The sequence below is a fragment of the Elephas maximus genome, chromosome 6 (assembly GCF_024166365.1).
Source record: "Elephas maximus indicus isolate mEleMax1 chromosome 6, mEleMax1 primary haplotype, whole genome shotgun sequence".
Classification (NCBI taxonomy): domain Eukaryota; kingdom Metazoa; phylum Chordata; class Mammalia; order Proboscidea; family Elephantidae; genus Elephas; species Elephas maximus.
The window spans coordinates 56,602,510-56,624,933 of NC_064824.1; the positions used below are offsets into that span (position 1 = coordinate 56,602,510).

Consider the following 22,424-nt stretch of genomic DNA (forward strand, 5'->3'; position numbering starts at 1 on the left):
GACTGTGGTCACCATTTCCTCCCAAAATGACTCTTCCTGCCTGGTATGTGCCTGTTCTGTAGACCTACTAATGAACTGGGCATGCGAAAATAAAGAACACATGTATGGAAAATGATGTTGTTCAAAAGAATACAAGGAAAGAGGGTGATCTGGCTGCTTTTAGAGGCAGAGAAACCCGCCTGGGTGCAGAGGGTGGTTTGGAGTGCAGTGGGAAGGTTGCGACTCTGTTTCTTTCAGATTGTGAGATTGCTCCTGGAGTGCGGCTGTGACGTGAACCTGAGTGACAAGCAGGGACGGACGCCCCTCATGGTGGCTGCCTGTGAAGGGCACTTGAGCACTGTGGAATTTCTCCTTTCAAAAGGTAGCCGCATGTCAGCCCTCCCTGTGTTTCTTTTGGATGGATGAAGAAAAGAGTTTTGGCAGACCCGTTCAGTGCTTTCCGACTCGCCTTTAAAAATCTCTCTGTCATGGGAATTTTTGAACATGCACACAAGTAGGCTAGGTAGTGAACCCCCACGAACCCGTTACTCAGCTTCCACAATGATGATTTTTTTTTTGTTTTTGTTTTTGCCAGTTAGCTTCTAATTTCACAGCACTTGATTGACACACTGTTCAGGCCAGGTATTTGTGGGTGTGAAACGATTTGCTTCTTGGCTTTTTCTTATTAGGTTTGTGAATGGGCTTTTCTTTCAGGTGCCACCCTTTCTTCTCTGGACAAAGAGGGTCTGTCTGCATTAAGCTGGGCTTGTCTGAAAGGTCATAGGACAGTAGTCCAGTATCTAGTTGAAGAAGGAGCCTCCATAGACCAGACAGACAAGAATGGCCGCACTCCCTTGGACCTGGCAGCCTTCTATGGGGATGCAGAGACAGTAAGTGCTGACAGGTGTTCACTCTCCTCCAGCTGCACGCCCAGGGCCAGCATCACAAACAGTACCAAAGAACTGAACACTTTCTGGAGTGTGTGTGAGGTGTGCTCAAGTGTGGTCAGTGTGTGTGTGTGTGTGTGTGTGTTGTGGGGGACCTCTCATTTTCCTCTTATTCCATGATATGCAGCCTGTTCCAGGACTGTAGTAAAGATTTTAACAGACTCTTAAATTTTAAAAGCCATGATTCTAAACTGCATATACAACATAAATGTATATATATGAATATGTAAATGCACATGGCTTTACAGTTTTATCGTACTAATCCATGTAAGTGAAATATTTGTAAACATCCTTTAAAAATTACTATTATATATGAGAAAGAATCAAACAGCTGGTTTGCTTTTAAAGCAATGTGGCAATGTCTATATATAAAATGCTTCAGGGACCATCTTTATTTCTTTACCAAATGCCCAAGTCTAAGCAATGTGTGAAAAGGTAAAACCTTAATAAACTAAAAACTACATAATGTTTTTCAGGGCAGAAACCATGTCTTTGTCATGCTCCAGGTCCCAGGAGCCCAGCAGGTGCTAGAGAAATCAGTTACTTGAGAGTTTGCACTGTTGAATAGTTCAATATGTCTAATATGTGGGATAGCTAAAGGGCAAGTACTGTGCTACTGGGACTGTGACCCTTGGAGAAAAAGCCATGCCCCTGCACATCTGGCCCTGACGCTGGAGTTAAATGGTAGTTTCCTATACCTTGGATAGTGTACTTCATGTTGATTTGCAGAAACAGATATTTAATTAAATCTCACATATCCACACACTTCAATTTTTCGGCTTATACTGTCTTGCCACATTCTGTAGTTTGTCAACATTAGAGAAGAATGAAGGAACTTTCAGCATCCTAGTCTCATTCTGGAATAGCTGACGGACTGCCAGAAAGCATGTCCTATCATATGCACGTAAAAATCTAAACTGCCTGCATTTTAGATTGAGCATTTTGAGTGGTCAAAGTGGTCATTGTCCAGGTGACAGCTGCTTTATCAGTCTTTCTACCATGGCCTCAAACTTGCCATCCTTATGGTCCCAGTATTCTTCAGTTTTTTTCCCCTAAGCCTTAAAATGAATTATGCTCAGGTCTTTGAGGTCCCAAGCTGCTGATTTTTGCAGCTTGCTATTCCCAGGCTGTATTGATCTCAGTGTTTCTGAAGTGCCCATTGTTATAAAGCCTCCAGCATGTTGGAGCTGATTGCAGAATCAACCTCCTAATTAACTGAGATGAACAGGGGACTGGTCTCATCTCTGTGGCCCGGGCAGTGGTGGAGAGATAGACAGATGGAGGTGTACGCACACACACGTGTGTGGTATGTGAGTGCATACAACATGGCTCTCTTCCCCTGTTTGCCTCATTACTGCTACCATAGTCACTTTCACAGAGTGAGTTTTAGCTATGGATTCCAGCTCTTCTTTTCTGTATTGTGTCAACTTCATTTCTATTCGGCGATCACTAACGGCTGGAGGCTTCTAAAATAAGAGTAGAGGTGGCTGCCAGCTCCTGGCCAGAAGGCCAAGGGGGGACTGCAGCACTTCTGCCCTGCGCTGCCCCTCAGGGCCTCTGTCTCCTCCCGTAGGTGCTGTACCTGGTGGAGAAGGGTGCTGTGATTGAGCACGTGGACCACAGTGGCATGCGGCCCCTGGACAGAGCCATTGGTTGTCGAAACACGTCTGTAGTGGTGACGCTACTGAGAAAAGGAGCCAAATTAGGTCAGTGAATGCCAGCTCGGTTCAGCAGGGAGTGGGAGGTTAGCTTCAGATTTCACAGTACATTAGGGAGCCTGAACACTTAACTGCCCCCAAGTTAAGATGTAAATGTCAGATGTTCGGACGTTTCTTTTCCCCTAAGGCTCATTGAACCACAGTCATCCTAAATGTTTAAGTAACTCATAATATTATTGACAGTGCGGGTACAACCAGGAACCAGTAGCTGTCAAGTCTATTCTGACTCATGGTGACCCCACGTGTGTCAGAATAGAACTGTGCTCCATAGGATTTTCAGTGGCTGATTTTTTTTGAAATAGATCACCAGGTGCCACTGAGTGAACTTGAACTGCCAACCTTCTGGTTAACAGCTGAACATATTAACAGTTTAACCACCCAGGGATTCCATGGGGGTAGAAAGCAGAGGCTAATGTTGAAGACAGTCTAGAGCTGCAGAATGTTAGGAATGCCCCCGATGCATACCCTGGAGCAATTAGGTTAGACTCTGTGTGGTGGGACCCGAGCATCAGTAGTTATTAAAGCCCACCAAGTGATCTAATGAGCAGCTGAGGTTGCATCCACTGTTCTAGGGTAATCATCGTGAGCTGGGCAGGCATATTGCAATCCCAGCAGAGTTTATACAAGGGAAATAAAGGTCATGTGATCTAATGGAGACAAGATGGGGTTACTTGAGGATGATGTATGTGTGCGGGTTCTGATTTTTTCTGTTTGGAGCGTAAAACACCATTCAGACTGTGTTGAGGAAGGAACAACTAGAGAGTCACTGTTCTGGTTTGACATGAAGACATTTGACCCCCAGTAGTTCTGGGAAGCGGACTGTGATGAAGAGGATGATGTTAAAGCCAGTGTCGTCGAGTCTATTCCGACTCATAGCAACCCTATAGGACAGAGTAGAACTGCCCCGTAGAGTTTTCAAGGAGCACCTGGCGGATTCAAACTGCCAACCCTTTGGTTAACAGCCGTAGCACTTAACCACTACGCCGCCAGAGTTTCTGAGGATATTAGCTAATATTACTGAGCAGTTAACAGTGTCTAGAACTATCCTGAGCATTTTCACATTTTAACTTATTTAATGCCCACACCAACCCTGTAAGTAGTAGTGATGATATCATTTTACAGATGAGAAAACCAAGGCACAGAGAAGTTAAATGGTTTCCCTGAGGCCACATACTTAGGAAATGGCAGAGCCAGGGTTTTAACCGAAGCAGCCTGACTCCTGAATCTATCCTCTTAAGTACAATATCCCAAGGGTTGAGGAGAGGCCGTGATGTAGGCTAGGAGAGAGGAGAGAGAGTAAGTGGACACAGACATGAGCAAGGAGGCCTAGAATCTGAGCAGTGGGAAGAGGGCAGAGGGCCAGACCTAAGAAATCCCAAAAGTAGATTTTAATTGTAGAATGCAAGAGAATGCTAAGAACACCCAACTTCATTTGCTGATGGTGATAATGGGTACTGCAAGAAGCTAATGAGATTATTCTGAAGTTTTATTTAATTGATTTCCCCCAGAATCCACATTAGCAGGGATGGGTTATGGCTGCTGTGATGCCTTAGGTTCCCAAGACTTTATTTACTTGAAGGACAGCAGTGGATCTGTGCCAGGCACTGTTCCCTCCTAAGTGTCTGGTTCAGCAAAAGATTAGAAGCTAAACCCTCTCACAGGTGACCTGCCCTCTTTCCTTCAGTATATTGTCTGGAAGCCGGAACTGCAAAAACAGTGGTCCTCTGCAGCTGGGTTCTCTGCTGTTAGTGATGTTTAGCTTTGGTGGGGCCCCAGAAGAATTGAACTCCTTTCCTCCAAGACGTCTGAAGTGCCTCTGAATGCATGTTTATTTTGCAGGAAATGCTGCTTGGGCGATGGCCACTTCCAAACCTGATATTTTGATTATACTTCTACAGAAATTAATGGAGGAAGGAAACGTGATGTACAAAGTGAGTGGTATCGCCCTTTTCTGTGGCTTTGTGACTGGCTATGAGCAACTCATTAGCTTGGTCAAATACAGAACACACATAGCTGTGCTATCGCAGAGAATACATATAACTTAGTTTTAAGAAAAGTTCCTTAATGGGTGCTAACATGGCCTTGTGTCCAGGGTTTGTTTACTATTTAATGCCAGAATCTTAAAGGTAAAAAGCACTTCTCTTTGTTTGAGGACCATTATCTCTGGCATAATCCTTGAGGCTGTAACTATGACCTACTGAATGAAGTCATGCTGTCAAGGCAAAGTCACCTCCAGTTTGATTGGTGCATCATATCATACGGATTCCTTAGCCTTTCGTGTTCCCTCTGACAACATTCAGAGTACAGCTCTGTGGCATGTGGTGATGAGACACTTGGGAAAGAGAACACCCAGGAGACATTTCCAGAAGAAAAAAACGTTGTTTAGTATCTATAACCTTCTGGAATTTCTAGAGATGTTTTCACTTAGTCAAGTAATATACTCAGTTACTCAGGAGACTGAGCTAGTTTTGCTTTGTTTCTCTCATTTTCCTTGGGAAATGGAAATGTGATTTACATTTGGATAAATTTGACTTTAAACTTTCCAAAATAAGACATCAATTAGATCAGAGGTCAGCAAACTTTTTCTGTAAGCAATCAGATAGTAAATATCCTAGGCCACAGAGTGTCTCTGTCACAATGCTTAGCCTGGCGTTGTGGTGCAAAAGCAGCCATAGATAATACATACAGAAGTTAGACTTTGTTTATAAAAACATGCAGCAGGCCAGATTTGGCCTATGGGCCATATGCCACCAACCCCTGGTTTAGATAGATGCTTAGGCTATTTACATAGATCACAGTTCTTCCAGGTCAGTGGTTAGACAGAATTAAAACTAGATTACAGGGGAAAAACCCCAAATTCTGACCATTTTAGTCCTTTCCTCTGTGTAGCTGCTGTACTTGCCATGTTTTAGGTCCCCCTCTTTTTTTTTAAGTAATAACAAATAAGTAGGCATAGAGCATGACCCAGCAGGGTTCCTGGCTTGAAATCAGTTTGAGATTGAGTTCAGAGTGTGTGTTGTTGTGTCTTTGAAATGGTTTTAATATGAATTTTGGTAGGCAATTATGTCAGAAATATCAAGCCATTTTCATTCCTGCTGTGCAATGGAACTGACTGAGCAAATGGATTTCTTTAGCCTTGAAAATGATGTGTGGTGCTGTTCTGATTTTTAAAGCCAGCACTTTAGTTCCTCTTAAAAAAAAACAAATTATTATCCTACAGCAAGCCCTGGGTTTATCCATAAGCCTTTACTTGCCTTAGGAGCTACATCATTTTTTAATCTGATTTCTATTATACTTCGCATTATCTTTAGATGAGAAATCATTCATGAAATAATTTTCAAAAAATATATAACTAGAGAAGATAAATTGATGCATTAAGACAGACAGCTATCAGTTTGGCAATTTACATCTTATTGTAAGACCATCTCACTTGTTACTGTAAGAACACGTTCTAGATGCACACCAGGACAAATGTGAAATGAGTGTGTTCAGCCTGGTGAGTGTACCAGTTCTAGGCCGGCACTTACTCATGTGGATACTTAATGTGCTATAATGCCTTTGTGTGTGGGATTAACCTCTCAGGGTCCTCAGGGTGTGGGAGCTTACTCATCTTTGAGCCTCTGAAAAAGGATAAGTTTCTGTGATTTTGAATCCTAGAAAGGGAAGATGAAAGAAGCAGCCCAGAGGTACCAGTATGCCTTAAGGAAGTTTCCTCGAGAAGGTTTTGGAGAGGACATGAGACCATTCAATGAATTGAGAGTTTCCCTGTATCTCAATTTGTCTCGCTGCCGAAGAAAAACAAATGTAAGCTGTGCGCCATCATTCCCTTCTAGTCCTTTAGCAATAGAATGTGTTCTCAGTGGTGAATGTCAGCCCTTCCACAGACAAAATCATGTGGCTTCTTATCTCATTCATTTGCACATTTATATGAACGTGGCCTATGGGAAGCTGCTTCTCTTGGGTGGTCATCAGTTGATTATTGTCACAACCTACCTCTCAAGATATTGAAAGAATGCACTTGGGTATCATTTCCTTTTCCTCAATGAGAAGCAAATGCAAACTCCCAACTATATACTGCCAGCATTGTCATGAGTTGACCACCCCAGATTCAGAAGGAAAGGGCATCATGATGTCTGTTATAATCTGCTTGGTGTTTATGATGTTTGCTCAGAGGATATGCCAGTAACTAGTTAATGTAGATTTGTCTCAGTTCTCCTCCTCCGTCACTCCCTCCCTTTCTTTCTCCCTCCCTCCTTTCTTATTGTCCCTTTCCCTATTCTCCCCTCTCTTCCTCCTCCTCCTGCTTCATCAACCCACCACAAATCTATCAGTCTGCCTGTGTGGTACCCACACATCCTGCCTTCCTGTTCCAGTGGGTGAAGGACCAGTGCTCTTCCCTGAGGCTAGCCCTCCACTGGTGTGCTGGATTCCTTCCCTCTTGCCCTCTGGTAGACTGCTTTTATCAACACTCTTTCTCTCCTGAATCAACTGTTTTTGCTTCTCTACTGGATCCTTCTCTTAAGAATCTTAATGAGCTGTGATTGTCTCTTAATTTAGAAAATAAAAACCCCAAAAGACTGAACCTGCCCCTTCACCCCTCTCCAGTTACTGTCTCTCAAGTGTCTGCTGCCCTTTAGAACAAAATGCCTGTTAAACTCTGTAATCAAATGTTTTAGTATATCTTCTAATTCATGTATTTAAATATTGACACCAGGACTTTGGCATGGCAGAGGAATTTGCTTCCAAGGCTCTCGAATTGAAACCCAAGTCCTATGAAGCCTATTATGCCAGGGCAAGAGCCAAGAGGAATAGCAGGTACTGATAACTATTCCTTTTCCCCACTCTCAGTTAAGACTTACCGCAACATAAAATGCCTAAATTAGTGTGTATTGTCAGTGAAAGTGCCAACTAGAGACATTAAGAGGAGATAGAGAGTCGTATAAGAATTTTGAGCTAGAGGGGAGCATGGTGAGGGAGTGGTGAAGATAACAGGCTTCTGAGGCACAGTGATATATGCATATAAAGAGCCCCAGTGCTCTTTGTTTAGGGAGCAGGGGCAGTCAGATATGAGTCACTCAGACCTGGGTTAGAATTCAGCAGTGCCACTTGGCTGCACAACTCCAGGCTAGTTAAATGGGTCCTGGCTTTATAGGAAGTGTTCATAACTCCCTCAGCTACCTTCCCTTTCCTGTTAGCACAGTTATCTTCATGTATAGTTACCATCGGAGCATGTTCACACCTGACTTCTAATTACTCTTTGTTTTACTATAAAGGCAATTCGTGGCAGCTCTGGCTGACTTGCAGGAAGCTGTGAAACTATGTCCCACCAATCAGGAAATCAAGAGGCTTCTGGCCCGTGTAGAAGAGGAGTGCAAGCAGCTCCAGAGGAGCCAGCAGCTAAAACAGCAGTGCCCACCGTCAGCCCCACCCAATGATTCAGATAATGAGGAGGACGCTTCAGCCCCGGGGTTAAACGACCACTTTCATCTTGAAGAGGCTGAAAAGGAAGAAACTTCTCCAAAGGAAGAATCCACTTCTGTGACTCCAAGGCCCCAGCCATCCTCATCTGTCCCCTCCCCATATATCCGAACCCTTCAAGAAGGCCTGCAATCCAAAGTAAGGCCAGCATCCCCACAGAATAGGCCAGCAATCAGCAAGCCCCTGAGGGAGCCTGTCGCTCAGCCAGGGTTGATTATGCAGCCCACCAAGCAGGCACAGATAGTGAAAACCAACCAGCACCTGGGTTCTGGACAGTGTGGCACGAGAAATGGTAGCACAAAAATTCAGGTCTCTTCTCAGAATCCTCCCCCAAGTCCCATGCCAGGTAGAATTCCTGCAACTGCTGGAAACAGAAACCAGCACTTAGAGGCAACAGGTACTTTCGCCATGGGAGCCAGTTCTGGCCCATTTGGGGATCGGCTAGGCCCTGGCCACAATGTCCAGCTGCAGCGCAATGAGAGTGGCACTGCATACCCTTTGCCAAGCAAGATAAAAACTGCAGAGAGGCTTCTGTCTCATGCCTCCTTGGCTGTGGATGTAGCCCCTCCAAACCAAGGCGGGCCAGTGAGCTGCAGTGATGTGCGACACCCAGCTTCCCTCGCCAGCTCAGGCTCTTCTGGTTCTCCATCTAGCAGCATAAAGATGTCAAGTTCAACCAGTAGTTTGACTTCAAGCAGCAGCTTTTCAGATGGGTTCAAGGTGCAAGGACCAGATGCTCGAATTAAAGACAAGGCTGTTAGCCAGGTTCAGAGCGGTACAGGTGAGCACAGACCACGCAATACTCCGTTCATGGGCATCATGGATAAGACTGCGAGGTTCCAACAGCAGAGCAATCCTTCAAACCGCACCTGGCACTGTCAGGTGGCAGAGGGGCCACTGACAAACACATCTTCTGCAGCTGGCCTGCAGTCCTCAAACTCTGAGAGGCCCTCTCTCAAACAAGTAGCGGGGTATAATAACCAAGCCAAAACCTGTTCTGCTTCTACTCTGGGTGGAAGTGTCCACAGTGGGGCACAGGTGAAGGAACTAGAAGAAAAGAAGTGCCAAGTTCCAGTCCACTGTCAAGATAGCAGGATAACTAAGACTGTTTCTCACCTGTATCAGGAAGGTATCTCTAAACAGCAGCCTCATATCAGTAGTGAAGTCCACAGGAGTCACGTCCCTTCAGCAAAACCAAAGCGATCATTCATAGAGTCAAATGTGTGAGCCTTAAGAGGGGCCCATTTACAGAATTTGGAAACTGTGTTGGGTCCTGGTGATAAATAATTAAATGGTTTTTTATCAGGAAAATTAATTTTTAGCCATTTTTTTTTTCTTTTTTCCTTTTGGGTGGATCTGATACCACTGATATATTGAAAATGTGGGATAAAATGTCTTAAAGTAACTATAAGTCACCCTAAGTAAGAATGCTAACCAGAAATCAAAAAGATTAACATCAACTACAATTAGCTATGCCTATCAAGTTAAAAATTAAAGATAGCCAAGAAGACATTAACTCATGCTTTTCTCTAATGAAACTATTTGGTTTTTATCACTCTCCTCTTAGCTTCGCCATGTGGTAAAATCATAACATTTACTTAGAGAATATAAGCGTCTGTTGCTAAGAAATGACAGGTTTAACTCATAACATACAGATGATGTATTGTGAAAAGGGTGGAATTTTCAGGTTACAGTTCCACTGAGTCAAAAATCCCAATTAAACACGAATATCAGTGTGACTATAAAACATAGCTCATTTTTTTTCTTTATAAAGCAAAATATGAGAACACCCAAATACTGTTCCCTTCATAGTTCTCTTAAAAGGATTAAACACTAATTTCAGTGTTGTGGTTGTTATTCAAAATATTTTTATAAGCACCTTTTTGAAAGTATATTTATCCCTCAAGGTGTTTTTGATATCTGGAAACAGTATAAGACATTTAGAATCAAGACTGGTGGTCAAGTTGGATTTGGGCCAAAATACTAAGTCCAGCAATTCTCAGTGGCACTTGTAAGTTAGCTCTCACCCATTCCAAAACTGCTTTTCCCAATGATAACACTCCTTGAACAAGCCTTCCAGTGTCTTTTAAGGATGATATTTAATTTGGATAGTTAAGGTATGGTTGGTTGTTTTGTTGTACAGTCTCATTACTTTATAGTCACATGTTGTACATATTAAATAACCAAGTTTTATTCAGACTTGTAGATATAACTGTTTCAAAGTAGTTAATCTAAAAAAAAAAAAAAAAAAATCCAGTCTTATATTTGCATGTTGTAAGCTTCATCCATGCTGGTTATTGCACTGAACGATGTATTATTACGACATGTTAACAGTATCCCAGTAACAGCACTTTATTGCATCTACATGAACACCTCTGAGGTGCTACTTAAGTCCAAACTCTGATGTATTATTCATTTGTAAAGATAAGGTACAGGAATGGGTCTTGGTTCAAAGGTATTTTTATATGAAAATGGTGTGTTATTGGAGAATGTTAAGATGCTAGTTTGAGAGAGATGAGAGTGTACTTGTTTCATGTGTTGGGATGTTGAGATTTATTTTCTAGAATTGGGGAGAAGAACTTTCTATATTTACAGAATGTTTTAAAAATGAAGAGTTATAACAAAGTTCCTGGGAGCATCATTAGTGTTTTGTACGAGTAGGAATCTTCTGGTGTCATTCTTCAACATTTGTCCTTGAGTGTGTACAGTGTGCTTTGTACAAACAGCTTTATCATTTTTTGTAAGCTTTTCATGAGTTCTGCATATAACTACTATGGCTTATTTATTGTTTTCCTTAGTATTTGTGAAAGTCTTACTCTTTTGTTAGGTAGTTCTGTTTCTGCACAACTACTGTACTTTTCCATATGGAATAAAGACTGTTAATAGAATTTGTTTTGCATTAAATGAAACAATGGGTAAAGCAGCAAATATCCTCATACAATTGTCTGCTTTGCTTTAATTCTGAGTGATCCTGTTACCCTAAAGAAAACAGTGAATTGCATATTTTTATAGTAGTACTACCAGATGCACATTTCATTTTATTCTATAATAATTTTGGAACAAGGGTGACAGTGTCTAGGAGTTCCAGAATATTCAAGGGTCAAATTAGTCTTTTTGTCTGAAACAGGGTTGTCATGAAGAAAAGCAATATGTAATTTTTTTTCTTACCTGTTCTAAGAAATTTTGGAGTTTGTTTTTGCAACTCTCAAACACTTTGACAATATACTGAACTCTGTAAATATGACAGGTTATTCTTTAGCACATTTTATATTGTTTCAGCTAAAAATGCGCATTTGTCTTTATAACCACGTATTTCAGTTTCAAAGAATTGTGCTTGACTAGTAACCTAAAGGCTGGCAGTTAATACCCATCCAGCAGCGCTACAGCGGGAACGCTTGGCGATCCGCTTCTGTAAAGATTACAGCGAAGAAAACCCTGTGGAGCAGTTCTACTCCGTGACACATGGGGTCACCATGAGTCAGAATCAACTTGACAGCACCAGGTTTGGTTTTTTTTTCATGAATGAGAGTGAGGGTTAAACTGTTGTATTGTGATAAAATTCTAATTTAGAATCCTAGGTCTAAATATTCTGATATTTAAATTAAAAAAAAAAAAAAAACCCCACTGCCATCCATAGTGAATTCTGACTCATCGAAGCTATAGGACAGAGTAGAACTGCCCCATGGGGTTTCCAAGGCTGTAATCTTTACGGGATGCCTTGGCGGCACAGTGGTTAATAGCTCAGCTGCTTACCAAAAGGTCAGCAGTTCAAATCTACCAGACACACCTTGGAAACCCTATGGGGCAGTTCTACTCTGTTCTGTAAGATCGCTATGAATTGGAATCTACTCGATGGCAACTGGTTTTTGTTTTTAATCTTTATGGAAGCAGACTGCCACATCTTTCTCCCGTGGAACAGCTGGTGGGTTTGAACTACCAAGCTTTTGGTTAGCAGCCAGGTACTTAACCCACTTGCCACACCACAGCTCCTTTTCACTATACTACAGGTTATTGTCTGATTACTGCTATTACTATTACTAGCAAAGCTCTAAGTAAAATATTTTCAATCCTTCTTTAAAGCTATGAATTCAAAGGTTAAAAAAAAAAAAACTCAGAGGAAGGGAAAAAGTGTTGGTGGGTAATAATTTTGTCATCGGATGACTTTTCCTCAAGCGCAGCCAGTGTGACTATTAGAATTTGTTGTGCACTAAATTATGATTCTGATATATTCTTAGTAAAGATAAGACATTAGGCCCAATAATGGGCTTTATAGAACACAACAGAAAAATACTTTAGAGAATGGCGATTTTTAACTTTTTTTGTCCCCATGAGAATGTGAGAAACGTGCAGCCTGAAAAACAATTTCTGTTCTCGAACCACGGGCTGGGGATGTTAGCTATCACACAAAGGAAATTAAGTTCAATAATACACTGACAGAAGTCTTACAAAGCAGCAATTATAAATAAAAGCTATTTGAAGATTTCTGTGGTAGCTATGCTTTCCACCTTTCTGCTCTAAGTTTATAAACTATAGAAAAAGGCTAACTAAATACTTAAAATCCTTTTATTTCTGAGAAAGGCAACTATAGGGAGGTAAGTTTAGGATCCTAAGTTTAAAGTTTAGATTTAAAGAATCCTAAGTTTTTACTAAGTGATACATATTCAACAAATGTGTGAGACCCATTCTGTGCTGGGTGCTGCATTAGACCATGGCTGACCAGGTACAGTGAGTCTTGGTCCCCTCCCTGTCATTTAGTTCTAACAAACTCACATTTTTTTTTTTTTTTTAATTCCAGTAAACAAATTATGGAGGGCACGTTAGAAGTCAATACCACCTCAGTTTCCTGAACTTGAAGTTTTCTTCTGAATGAACACTTGTCAGGGCGTTGTGTATTAGGTTACTGTATATGAACACTTTATGAACACTTTTCTACAGTCTCTAGCTTTGGATAATATGTGACAACTTTAAGAATTCTAAAAAGAGGCTAGTTTGCCACTTTATACACTTCGGCAAAGTCAGTCTGACTTAGGCGTGATCATTTATAGCATCTAACTTGCATCTAGACTTACAAAAAGAAAAAATTACCACCACCATGCAAATTTAGAATCCAACAAAATTGCTTAACTCTACAATTATTTTGCTACAAATCAGACTCTCTTTAGAAGGATTCCAAGGAGTTATCAAATGAATGGCTTATTAAGTCTAGGGGTTTAGACTTCTATTACATTGTAAGATTATTACAATCTTTGGTTGTAATGGGATACAACTTACATCTAATGAGAATAAATTTGGGCATTAAAATTTAAAGTCAAACTTTATTTCTATACAGCTTAAGAACTTTTTTCACTAGTACAAAGGCTTTTATTGTGAAAATATAAACGAAGTTAAATGTGCAATTTAGTCCCTGTCTTTTTTTTGGGTCCATATAAAAAAAAAAAAAAAATTTTTTTTATATGTTTTAAAGAATGAAAATTGACAGTTTTTATAGTTAACTAAATTTAAAGATTACCTTCTCCCGTTTTGCTCTTCTAATAACATCTGATTAATATTTACTTTTAAATGTGTTCAAATGAGATCATGGAAAAATATAAACAGAATAATGTAGTATAAACAATTTTATTTTTGATGTGTCTCTAGCCATCGGTCAATGGCCATTTTCAGAGTTCTATTTGGTGTAAGTACCACTGAAGGAAGAATGAGATTTGTCATGGGACTTGTACGTTTCTTTTTACCGATCCAGTTTTCCATTGCTTCCTTTTCATATGAATAGCCATCTAAAAAAAAAAAAAAAGCCACATACACAAATTGTGAGATATAGGCAAGAGAATTTAGGATTACTAAAATGAGTTGGGTATTTTATTGCCAAGGCCTGTTGTATTGTGCTTTTAAGTGGCACTCTTGTCTTGAACCTCCCCCCTCCAAAAAAAAAAAAACAAGCCCACTGCTGTCAAATCAATTCTGACTCATAGTGACCCTTACTTACAAGACAGAGTAGAACTACCCCATAGGGTTTCCAAAGCTGTGAATCTTCACGGAAGCAGACTGCCACATCTTTCTCCCACTGACCAGCTGGTGGGTTCAAACTGCTGACCTTTTGGTTAGCAACCAAGTGTTTAACTACTGCACCACCAGGGCTCCTCCGTCTTTGTACCGGTACTACCAAAACATCCCACAATACCTGAAATTCTTGCATGTGAGATGCATTAAGGTTGGATTATGCGTTGTGAAGCACAAATTACCTAGAACAATGTCATTATAAACTCAATACGGTATACATTTCCTTTTGACCACTACAATTGAGACCAGGACCCTGACAAAAATTGAGATATAGTGGAGGGGAAGAAAGGAAAAGAGGTGGGTAGAGTGATACTGACGATAAACTGGGTCCCTAATAACTGTTAGAGGAAAAAAAAAGAAAAGCCTTAGGAATCACTTAGCAAAGCTTTTCAGCACTTGTAAAAGAGAAACAGATACTGAGGGGTTACAGAACTTGCCCAAGTGAGGACTTTATGGTAAAGGGCTTTATGATGGGAGGCGGGGATCAGCCCAGTGGCTACTTCAATATACACACAAAACATCTGCCTTTTCAACATTTTTTACATGTACAATTCGGTGATATGTCTGTCATGTGCAACCATCACCACTGTGACTAGAGTTCTCAATACTGTTTTTGGACAATTCTTTGCCTTTACACATGCTGTTTCTAGATGGGAATTTATGCCTTACGTTTTACACTTGCAGATCTTTTTGCTTAAAGCTGAAAATCTTAATTCCTAATTACATTAACATATTAATGTATTTGCTTTAAAAACGCATGTAATGGTTTCAAAATCACAATGCCAATATATTACTAACAGACTCCTGAAAACAATTTAAGATTTCGTTCGAGTTCTTTCTGCCTTCACGATAGATCCACTAGGGATTTCTAAATCAAATACTGTGTGTGAAAATATTTACTTCCCTTTTTATTCCCCCAAATTTTAGGGATTGGCTTGTTTTTCTGTGTGGTTTAAAGTAAAAACTGTAAGACAAGATACATTTAGAGGAGGCTACTTCCTGTCCACTCCCTGCTGTCCCCTCCCCTCCTGTATAGCTAACCATTTATATTAGTTTCTGTTTATCCTTTTCTCTTTGAAATATAAGAAAATGCATATGCACACAGACTAAACACAAATGTTTTTTATATAAAGGCATACTATATGTACTACCTTGTGCTCTTCTGGAAACCCTGGTGGTGGTGTGGTTAAGAGCTATGGCTGCTAACCAAAAGGTCGGCAGTTTGAATCCACCAGGCACTCCTTGGAAACTATAGGGCAGTTCTACTCTGTCTTACAGGGTCGCTATGAGTCGGAACTGACTGGACGGCAGCGGGTTTGGTTTTTGGTTTAGTGTGCTCTTTTATCCCCCACTTACTTTTTTTTTTTTTTTACACTGTACTCTTCCACCGTATGGAAGGAAATCTGGGTTGTTACTAATCTTTGCCTTTTACCAACAGTGCTGCAATGAACAGTCTTGTGCATGTGTTACTTGGGTTTTAGGGAAAGTCCAGAATTGAGGAGTGCTGTACTGAACAGAAAGTGCATATGATACTGCCAGGTACTGCAACATTCCTTTCTATAGGAATTCTACCATTTTTCACTCCTACTAGCAACATTTAATGACAGTGCTTGTTTCTCTAGTCTTACCAATAGGGTATGTCATCAGTCTCTTAGATGTATTAATGGTATAGTGTATCAGGTAATTTTAATTCACTTTTATAATAAGGGAGAACTTTTTTCATGTATTTAAGAGCTATTTTCTTCTTTCTGTGAGCTGATTATTCATATTTTTTGCCAATTTTTTTATTAGGTGGGCCTAATTTTAGAACAGGTAGACAGACATGGTTTTTGCAGTGAAAGCTTTCTGTTGTATGCAGTCAAATTTATCCGTTTTCCCCTTCTTCTGGATTTTAAGTCAGAAAAGTTTTCCCCGTCCTCGGGCTATGAAGGAATTCACCTGCAGTTTCTTCTGGGACTTCTACGGTTTCATTTTCTATGCTTAGGTCTTTGATTTGGGATTAATCTTGATGTACAGTATGAGGAATGGATCCAATTTGATCTTTTTCCACTTGGCTATTCATTTGTCATAACACCACTTGTTTAAAATTAGGGACTTTTTCCCCCACTGATCTGAAATGCCATCTTTATCGTTCACTAAATTTTCAAAGGCAAGTGGATCAATTCTGGACTTTTAAAATTGTTTTCTATTGGTCTGTCTATTCATATATCTTCATATATCAGTACCACATTGTTTTTTTTATAGAGGCATTGTAAGGTGTTTTAAAACGTGGTAAGGCTAGTGACCCTCCTCACTGTTCTTTATTTTCAGGGTTTTTGTTTATTCTTTCAAATGGAACTTCATAATCACTTATCTCTAGGAAAAACCTATCAGTGTTTCATATTAAACCGATAAACTGGGGAAAACTGACATCTTGTTGGCACTGAGTCTTCCTACCCATATGTATGCTATGCTTTCCATTTGTTCGTGTCTACAGTGATTTTTTTTTTTTACAGCTTTCTCCATGTAAACCAAACCCAACCCACTGCCACTGAGTTGATTCCAGCTCATAAAGACCCTGCAGGACAGAGTAGAACTGCCCCATTGAGTTTCTAAGGAGTGCCTGGTAGATTCAAACTGGCAACCTTCTGGTTAAGAGCTACGCCACCACGGTTTCCTTCTTCATGTAGGTTTGGTAAATTTTTGCACGTTAGGTTTTTGTCTAGGGTTTTGTTTGCTGCGCTTGTTACTGTAAATTAAGTCTTCCATTATACCTTTTAAACTGCTTTTTATATACATATACATAGAGGCTACTGATTCTTTGATTTGTAACTTCCTAATTTACTAAATCGGAATCGACTCGATGGCACTGGGTTTTTAATTTATTAAATACTTACTGTTTGTAATCGTTTTCCTACTGATTCTTTTGGGCTTTCCAGATAGTTACATTATCTTCAGATAGAAATGGATTTTCCCTTTCCTTTCAAATTCATATGCCTTTATTTTTTGGCCTAATTTTGTTGGTTAATATTTCTGAACTATTTTAAAATAGTAGAGATGGTGAGCACCCTTCTTGTTCCTGACTTTAGTGGGAATGGTTCTCATGACTTTCGGGCCAAGGTAGGTGTATTTTTTTAATCATTTAAGAAAGTATCCATCAATTCCCATTTTATTGAGGTTTTCTTTTTTTCAAAAAAAAAAAAAAAAAACCCAAACGGATGTCAAAATGGATGCTGACTTTTGTCAGTTTGTCTTTGGAGTTTATAGAGATGATCCTATGTGCTGACTAGTCCTTTTAAGCTACTGTCTCTCAGCTCCAAACCCATATGTGATGCTGGGGATTCTCAGCGTACTGCAACTGGGATACTGCAAACTACATTCTGTGTTGCCAGCTGGCTCCCTTTTAGCTCTGTCATTAGATCCCTGGAGAGGGAGACTGGAAAGCAGGATGAAGGCTCCTGCCAGTTTTGTCCCTGACCATGGCCCGTCATCTGGGGTAGCTGTTTGTTTGCTTGCTTCATTGTTGGTATTCCCAAATCAGTCTTAGCCAGCCCCCTCAGAGATACCAGCACCAACCAGATAATTCCCCATCCTCACAGGTCTGAGTCCTAGCTCTGAGAGATTCCTTGGAGGTTCTCATAACCTCCGCTTCTTCCCTTTGCTCCTCCAGTCCCAGAGATGGTTTATTGCTCTCTGTCTTACCTCTCGCGGGTTTTTGCTTCTTTTTTTTTGGTAAATGAGATACAATTCATATACCATAAAATCACCTTCTAAGTGTAGACTTCATGGTTCTTCGTATATTCAGAGTTGTACAACAATCACCACTAATTTTAGAATGTTTTCATCACTCCAAAAATCAGCAGTCACTTCCCATCTACACATCTCCTAAGTCCCTGGCAACCACTAATCTACATTCTGTCTCTCTGGATTTTCCTGTCTGTACATTTCATATAAAGGAAATCACACAATATTTGGCCGCCTGTGTCTGGCTTTTTTCACTTGACATAAGGTTCCATGGTTCATCTGTGCTGTAGCATGTATCAATACTTCATTCCTTGTTATGTCTGAATAGTATTCCATTGTATAGCTATACCATATTTTATATGTCCATTCATTAGGTTCATGGACATGTGGATTGTTTCCACTTTGTGGCTATCATGAATAATGCTACTTTGAACATTCATGTAGAAGTTTTTGTGTGAACATGTTTTCATGACTCTTGGGTGTTATATACCTAGGAGTGGAACTGCTGGATCATATAATTGTTGTTGTTAGCTGCCATCAAATCGATTCCAACTCATGGCAACCCCATGTTGTTGCAGAGTAGAACTGCACTCCACAGTGTTTTCAAGGCTGTGATCTTTGGGAAGCAGATCACCAGGCCTGTCTTCTGAGGCACCTGTGGATGGGTTATAAATTCTTTGACTTCTTAAGGAACTGCCAAACTGTTTTCAACAACTGCTGCACCATTTCACATTCTCAGCAGCAGTGTGTAAGGATTCTAATTCCCCACATCCTCACCAACCCTTGTTGTTTTGATTTGCATTTCCCTAATGAATGATATTGAGTATCTTTTCAAGTGCTTGTTGGCTATTTATATGTCTTCTTTGGTGAGATCTTTGGAGAAAGGTCTATTCAAATCCTTTGCTCATTTTTTAATTGGGTTGTCTTTATTGTTGAGTTATGAGTACATATGTGTATATATACATATATACACACTACATAATAGATCCTTATCAGATATATGATTTGCAAATATTTTCTCCCAGTGTGTGGGCTGCCTTTTCACTTTGTTGATAGTGTCTTGATGCACAAAAGTTTTTCATTTGATAAAGTTCAATTTATTGTTTCTTTGGTTGCTTATGTTATTGGTATCATATTGAAGAATCCATTGTCAAATCCTAAAGGCTAAAGATTTATGCCTATGTTTTCTTCTAAAAGTTTTATCACTGTAGCTCTTACATTTAGGTCTTTGGCTCATTTTTTAGTTACTTTTTATATATGGTATGAGATAAAAATAGAGGGTCCAAATTCATTCTTTTGCATGTAGATACCAGTTGTTTCAACACAAATGGTTGAAAAAACTATTCTTTCCCCATTGGATGGTCTTGGCATCCTTGTGGAAAATCAGTTGACCATAGCCACATGGGTTTATTTCTAGACTCTCAATTCCATTCCACTGACCTATATGCCTATCCTTATGCCAGTACCACACTGACTTGACTAGTATTGTAGCTGTGTAGACTTTTTTAAAATTGGGAAGGGTTAAGTCTTCCAATTTTCTCTTTCAAGATTGTTTTGGTTTTCAAGGGAGGCAGGGCCAAGATGGCAGAGTAGTCAGATGCTGCCCATGGTCCCTCTTACAACAAAGACTCAAAGAAACAGGTGAATTGATTATTTATGGCAATCTAGGAGCCCTGTATATCAAAGCTGAGGAGTTGGACTGGGCGGCAGGGGGAAGGAGAGACAGTTGAGAAGCAGCAAGGATTTGCCAGACCTGACCTGGCCAATACGCTACAGGTTGAGGTGGGCGGTAGCTCGGGACACATTTTCTACACAGGGAGAAACCGAGCAGCAGAGAGTCTGCAGGGGCCTGTGGGACCAGGGAAAAGTGGCACTGAATCTGTGAAAATTAAGTACAAGAGTCTAACCTACCGGAAGGGATCAAAAAACCCTTCCTCCCTCCAGGAAGTACCTCTCTCCCATTTACCTGCCCCTCCCTGCCCTGCTTCAGTCCAGCTTCAGTGATTGCCACACTCCCTGGGCCAGAAGTGGGACCCGTTGTGCACCTCAAGCCACTCTACCAGCTTTGGAGAGGGAACAAATTAACAAACAGGAAAAAATAATCTGCCAGCTCCTCTAAGCTGGGAACTCGGGCAGGCACAGCCTTTTGCCTAGGCATAAGGGGTCCGTGAACTTTGAATGCCTTTCTCCCCCACCTAGACCTATACGGGGCCCATTTCAACGGCGTAGGACCTCATTAGCACAGTACAACAGTGTATATACCTAAAGCCTGTTTTCAACTGCAACAGCTAAGGGAGAGTGGCAGATTCATGACATCTGACACTGCCTTACCCATTAAGAAGGGTCCTGAGGACTGGTGGCTCCATCCACTCCACCTAGCTACCTGTGACAGGGTCCAAGAATAAGTGGTGCCTCCCAGTCCTTACAGCCAGTAGCACTGGGTGCCCCAAGTCCAGCTGCAAAACCCACCCATCTATGTGCTCTAGGGAGCAGGGACTCGCCTTCCACCCAGGCACTCAGGGGCAGCCATCAGCCCCCTACCTTACTCAGCACATAACCACCTACTGCAGCCAGTTACCTGTGCCTACTCCAATCACCTCTATGTAGCCCTGCCCGTCTAGGACTATAGATGAGAACCTGTATGACACACACAGTTACCGACAACCTGGACATCTGAGCTGACACCACACAACAAAAGTAAATGGATGCCTGGGCTCACATACCTAGTAACAGCTCTAACCACTTGGTGACAGAACATAAGTGCTTTAAAGATGCCAATAATCAGAGTAGCTTATATGACCAGCCTATTTGAGCATATCAAAACAAGAAGTTAGGATACAGTAAGCAAACATAAAATACAGTAACTTATTGATGGCTTGGAGAAAACAATATCAAATCACATAAAGAGGCAGACCATGACAGCTTCAGCAAGTGCCCAAAGCAAAGAATCAAAGCACCTTCCAGAGGGAGAGAAGATCTTAGAATTACCGGAATTCAAAAGATTAATATACATGACTCTTCAACGGATCAGGAAGAAAATCAGGCAAAATGAAGAACAAGCCAAGGAACATACAGACAAAGCAACAGAGGGAACTTAAGAAGGCTATATAAAGAACATAATGACAACAGGCCACAAGAATCCATAGAGAGCAAACCGAAATCCAAAAGATTAACAATAAAATTTCAGTATTAGACAACTCAAGGGAAAGTCACAGGAGCAGAATCGAGGTAATGGAAGTAAAAATGGAGATGGAAGATAAAGCACTTGACACCAATTATATGAGGAAAAATCAGATAAAAGAATTTTAAAAAGTGAAGAAATCCTAAGAATTCTGTGGGACCTATCAAGAGGAATAACCTACAAGTGATTGGAGTACCAGAACAGGGAGGGATAACAGAAAACACAGACAGAACTGTTGAAGATTTGTTGGCAGAAAACTTCCCCAGTATCAGGAAAGATGAGAAAATATCGATCCAAGAAGCTTATCAAAACCCACACAAGGTAGACCCCAAAAGGAAGTCACCAAGACATAATCAAACTTGCCAAAACCAAAGATAAAGAGATAATTTCAAGAGTGACTAGGTATTTCAGAGCATAGAAAAGGATGGAATACTTCCGAACTCATTCTATGAATCTAGCATAACCCTGATACCAAAATCACGTGAAGACACCACAAAAAAAGAAAATTACAGACTAATATCTCTCATGAACATAGACACAAAAGTCCTCAACAAAATTCTAGCCAACAGAATTCAACAGCATATCAAAAAAATAATTCATCATGACCAAGTGGGGATTCATATCAGGTATGCAGGGATGATTCAGTATTAGAAAAACAATTAATGTAATCCATCATATAAATAAAAGACAAGAACTACATGATCATATCAATGCAGAAAAGGCATTTGACAAAGTTCAACACCCATTCATGATAAAAACTCTCAGCAAAACAGGAATAGAAGGAAAATTCCTCAACATAACAAAGGGGATTTATACAAAGCCAACAGCCAACATCATCCTAAATGGAAAGAGTCTGAAAGCATTCCCCTTGAGATTGGGAACCAGACAAGGATGCCCTTGTATCACCACTCTTATTCAACATTGTGCTAGATGTCCTAGCCGGAGCAATTTAGGCTAGAAAAAAAAAATGAAAGGGCACCCAAATTGGTAAAGAAGAAGTAAAAGTATCCCTATTTGCAGATGATATGATATTAGAAAACCCCAAAGAATCCAAAAGAAAACTACTGGAACTAATAGAAGAGTTCAGCAGAATATCAGGATACAAGATTAAATATACAAAAATCAGTTGGATTACTCTACACCAACAAAGAGAACTTAGAAGAGGAAATCACCAAATCAATACCATTCACAATAGCCCCCAAGAAGATAAAATACTTAGGGATAAAATCTAACCAGAGGCATAAAGACCTATACAAAGAAAACTATAAGATGCTACTGCAAGAAACCAAAAGAGACCTGTGTAAATGGAAAAACATATCTCTACATGGATAGGAAGACTCA

General features: G+C 40.5%; 2 protein-coding genes across 14 annotated transcripts in view; one reads left to right on the forward strand and one right to left on the reverse strand.

Moving 5' to 3' along the window:
- TANC1 (tetratricopeptide repeat, ankyrin repeat and coiled-coil containing 1) overlaps window positions 1-13,488 on the forward strand; it is a 307,158-nt gene extending 293,670 nt beyond the window's left edge. For 4 of the 7 annotated variants that reach the window (XM_049888776.1, XM_049888777.1, XM_049888780.1 and 1 more), the window contains exons 21-27: window positions 238-361; window positions 694-869; window positions 2,500-2,632; window positions 4,484-4,575; window positions 6,302-6,448; window positions 7,359-7,459; window positions 7,918-13,483. In XM_049888776.1, the coding sequence (XP_049744733.1) occupies window positions 238-361; window positions 694-869; window positions 2,500-2,632; window positions 4,484-4,575; window positions 6,302-6,448; window positions 7,359-7,459; window positions 7,918-9,349 (2,205 nt within the window). In that variant the 3' untranslated portion in view covers window positions 9,350-13,483. Of the gene's footprint in view, window positions 1-237; window positions 362-693; window positions 870-2,499; window positions 2,633-4,483; window positions 4,576-6,301; window positions 6,449-7,358; window positions 7,460-7,917 lie in introns of all 7 variants that reach the window. The other 3 variants (XM_049888782.1, XM_049888781.1, XM_049888783.1) reach the window with 2 other exon arrangements.
- Window positions 13,489-13,626: 138 nt separating this feature from the next.
- WDSUB1 (WD repeat, sterile alpha motif and U-box domain containing 1) overlaps window positions 13,627-22,424 on the reverse strand; it is a 62,057-nt gene continuing 53,259 nt past the window's right edge. For 6 of the 7 annotated variants that reach the window (XM_049888815.1, XM_049888820.1, XM_049888821.1 and 3 more), the window contains one exon: window positions 13,630-13,896. In XM_049888815.1, coding sequence (XP_049744772.1) covers window positions 13,739-13,896 — 158 coding nt within the window. In that variant the 3' untranslated portion in view covers window positions 13,630-13,738. Of the gene's footprint in view, window positions 13,897-22,424 lie in introns of all 7 variants that reach the window. The other variant, XM_049888822.1, reaches the window with a different exon arrangement.